At 37.8% G+C, this 4334-nt stretch overlaps 1 protein-coding gene across 1 annotated transcript in view; it reads right to left on the bottom strand.

Annotated features, from left to right (window-relative positions):
* chrm3b (cholinergic receptor, muscarinic 3b) overlaps positions 1-4334 on the bottom strand; it is a gene marked incomplete in the record, with an annotated part of 8936 nt that overhangs the window by 2621 nt on the left and 1981 nt on the right. The window contains 2 exon segments of the mRNA XM_014028156.1: positions 154-449; positions 2278-2433. Coding sequence (XP_013883610.1) covers positions 154-449; positions 2278-2433 — 452 coding nt within the window.

Raw genomic sequence — 4334 nt, 5'->3', positions numbered from 1 at the left:
GTGTTAACGAGCAGTTGGACAGGTGTACCTAATAAAGTGGCCGGTGAGTGTATATTGGTGGTCATTTTTGACTGTGTAACTTTACAAACAGCACCCCATGGTTTAGGCAAAAAGGTGAAATTAATAAAAGGTTTACATCAACACATTTTATACCTGTCAAAGCTGATAACRAGCAGGTTCATGACTGAGGCATTACTGGCCACATAGTCTATTGCAAGCCACACGTCGCAGACCACTGGTCCCAGCGCCCACTGGCCCATGATGATGTAGATGGTGTACAGGTTCATTGACAACGTGCCAATGGTCAGGTCAGCAAACGCCAGGCTAAGCAGGTAATAGTTGTTCACTGTCTTCAGAGCTTTATTTATCTTGAATGACAATAAAACTAGGATGTTGCCAACAACGGTGACAAGTGAAAGGGATCCAGTSAGGAACACAATTATGATAACCTGTGAAAACAGAAAAATAAGCAGGTCAATTGTAGTAAATTTATATAATGTTGGTCAGATTTTGTTGTAGTGTTTTAGATTTTGGAAGCAGAGCATGTAACATAAAGAACCCCTCTCCCAACATGACCTCTTGACCATAAAGGTCATATATTTTAACTGAACTGAACTGTGTTCTTTGAAAAGCTTTTTTCAAGTCAAACCTTTGACCCAGTAGATCTTGGTTTAAAGAAGTTTGGGCACCCCTGTTTTAGATCTTTGAGCTCAGCTCATGAAAACAAATCTGATCTGGTGGCGCCCTCAACAGGTAAAACAGTGCAGAAACAGTACAGCCTTCTGTTTCTCCATTGTTACACTGGTTTACAAGTGATATATAGGTTTTCAAAACAGTTAAAAAGTACACGACAAAGCAAATATTATTGGTTTTGAAAAGGACCATATCCTGAAGCCATGGGTGATATGTAGCATATAGAAGCAGAAAACTACTGAACATGGTGTATAAACTAACTATTTTACAAATTAACCATGTGAGGTCTTGAAGTAGTTATGCAAATTGAATCATTTGTTACAWTTTTTAAGCTATATTTTCTGTAGAATATTTTGATTCAGCTTTTGGACATCTAGAGCCAGTTGTCGATAAAGAGACTGATTTTATTAATATTAGACACGGCTAAAAGTTGACAGAAGTCATGAATGAAATCATACTTAAATAATTTGCAAAAGAGTCATTTAATGTCAGTTGAGCATAGGTACCTCAAAATAACAGCAATTTTGAACAAACTGTAAATTTCTTGAAAGTTTGTAGCAGCCATGTGAATGAATCTGACTTTCTCATTTAAAGGGATCCACSATTAGTTGTAACATTAGACTTTAATTGATAAACATTTGTTTTTTAATTTTTTTCTTTTCGTCATTTTACAAGCTCTTTACAACAGTGCACATAAGCCAAGCACAACACTGTAGCATGACACCTCACAGCCACAGAGAGTAAGTGTAGCCCATGCTGTAGTTCAACACTTCACCACCAGGCGGCGGCCTCGAAGAACCTTCATTGGATTCTTCTTCATGAACAACCTTGATAAACATTTGTTTTAACTGCAAAATAAAGACTGTAAAAATACTGTAGGCTGTTTAGTTTAGTAAATTTTAAAAAATATATTTTAACATGGACGGAGCCATTTTGTTTCCACACAAAGCATTCTGGGTAAATGATGACGTGGATAGGTCCTCGGTACGAGGCTGCTAGCGAGCTATATCCACCCTGAAGGTTAATCTTGGACAATATCTGACAGCTTAGCCTGTTAGCTTTAGCGCCAACATTATATTGCTATATGTGTATTAGCTCGGGGCTAATGCTAAAGCTAACAGGTTAAGCTGAGGTTGTTCTTCCATGAAGCAGCTCTGTTGTCCTCCATCCATATTTTCAGTTCCAGGCTGAGTCATTTCTACCTTCTCCTCTCTGTCAACGCTCTCTGGTTTCATTTAAAAGAGTCGATCATCAGATATTGTCCAAGATTAACCTTCAGGGTGGATATAGCTCGCTAGCAGCCTCGCACCGAGGACCTATCCACGTCATCATTTACCCAGAATGCTTTGTGTTTAAATAAAATGGCTCCGTCCGTGTTATATATTTTTAAAAATTTACAAAACTAAACAGCCTTCAGTATTTTTAGTTATTTTACAGTTAAAATAAACGTTTATTAATTAAAGTCTAATGTTACAACTAATCATGGATCCCTTTAAAATTCCTCATTGTAAAACCATATAATTATGACATAGAGTCCTGAAAATATTGTTGCACAAACAAAGCTGCTGTTTAATCAGTTGTTACCTGCCAGACTGTGTGTCCTCCTAATGGGTCAAACTCTTCACCAGGCAGCACAGTTTTGTTAACTGGTGACTCAGTGAAGTTTCCTCCATCTCTTGAAAAATAATTAACGTTGTGCCACGTCCGATGAGTTTCAGGTACGGCTGATTCCTGGTAGGAKCCACCTGAACACAAATAAATAAACAAATAAATAAGGTCGTTTGGATCATACAAGACATTTTTGAAAACCTTTTCAGTTTCCAGTTGGAACGTGAGCATTTATGATTACTCACCACAAAAGTGAGTAAAGCTCTCCTACTTTAACTTTTAATAGTAGTTTTGTATTATTTATTCTACATTTAGTCAGTTATACTGTATTTTATAATGTTTATATAAAGGCTTGTAGAAATAATTGCATTGGTCAAAACTAGCATGTCTGAATGATAGCAGAACCACTTGGATTTCCTAAAACTTTATTCCCAGTCTGCTCCAGTCAGTGTCACAGTGCAGGCCTGAGATTAACAAAACAGCCCTTCAGGCTGAATCTAACAGAGACACAAAACTCTAACAACTTCTGAACACACTGGTTTTCTCTCCTCTAATAATAATAAATTGACCTTATAATGTATTTCTCTTCCTGGTTACACACCTGGACGTGTTACCTTTTTACATCAGATGTAGAACTTAACTAACTTTTATTTATACAAATTTTATGTTTTATTTTTACTTGTGTCATTGAAGACACACACACACACACACACACACACACACACACACACACACAGTGGTTTTAATGGCTGAAAAACAGTGTTTTTATACTGAAAATCAAGTCACCATGTAAAATAGTCCCAGTTGCTGTGGTGTGCTCAGATTAAAGGCCTCCAAGCTGTCAGGCTGTATGAACCTCAGGTCTCTCCTGACTTTTCTGCTGACGTTTTAGGTTTAACATAAATCACAAAATGACTTTCACACAATCCAACAGTTACTCAAAATATAATATTTAGTCAAGAAGCTGTTAAATACTGACATATTCAACCTTTAAATCTGACACAGGCCTATAAAGATCAGTCATTTTGTAGTGTAGGATGAAGGAACAGGTGAAACTCCTCCACACACACACACATACACTATGTCTCTCTATCCTTGTGGGGACTTTCCATTGATTTCCATTCATTTTTTTGGAAATTTGATATCCTAACCCTGACCATTTACCCCRAAACTAACCTCACAGGTACCTACCTGACCCTAAAACTAACCTAAACTCAATTCACACCTTGGTCCTAGTGCAGGGGTGCACTAGGACCAGTGCAGGGGTGCCCAAACATTTTCCCTGAGAGGGCCAAAATTAAAAAACATTTTTCCTGAAAGGGCCAAAATTCAAATCAGTCTGAGGGCCACGGGCCAAATGCAATAATATATATAATGCAAAGTAAAGTTGTTTTATTTTTTAGGATTAAGTTAGCAGCTAGTGTGGTTGCCCACATTTTTTTCTTTTCAGCCCATGGTCATGGAGAAAATTCAACGTATCCTCAGGCAGCAAAGGCTCAAGGGACTTTTCACATTTAAAATTTTAGTATATGTGGTCTTATAAGGTGTGCAAATCTACATATGGGCTTAAATCTAATGTAAATGTCTCAATCTAATAACCAGGACAACTGCTGGTGGGCCAAATCAAGTTGCTTGGCGGGCAAATTTTGGCCTGCGGGCCCCACTTTGGACACCTCTGGAATAGTGTATTTTATGTACAACTTCACATTGGAAGAGGCTGTGCCTAGCACACATTGAAGAGAACTTTCAACAAAACTTGATGTTAATAATTATCAAAGTGACTCCAGGTTCTCGCTCCCATGAGTCTTTAGGACCTGAAGCAGGTTTGTCAATGTTAGAATGGATTAAGATGTATTTGGTAACAATTAGTCGGTTTGATCAGGATCAAGAGTCATTAATGAGTCCATCAGAGTTTCTGCGGGGCGACTGGGAAATTTGGGGTTCTGCGAACAAAACAGATTTATAAAATTTACTTTATCAACTTGTCTTCTGAAGATGCTCTGTGTTGAAGGATCAGTGGATCTGTGTTCGAC

This window comes from Austrofundulus limnaeus, unplaced genomic scaffold, assembly GCF_001266775.1.
Source record: "Austrofundulus limnaeus strain Quisiro unplaced genomic scaffold, Austrofundulus_limnaeus-1.0 Scaffold721, whole genome shotgun sequence".
In the NCBI taxonomy this organism is placed as follows: Eukaryota; Metazoa; Chordata; class Actinopteri; order Cyprinodontiformes; family Rivulidae; genus Austrofundulus; species Austrofundulus limnaeus.
The sequence above is the reverse complement of the archived record's forward strand: the minus strand, read 5'-3'. Positions and strand labels throughout refer to the sequence as shown.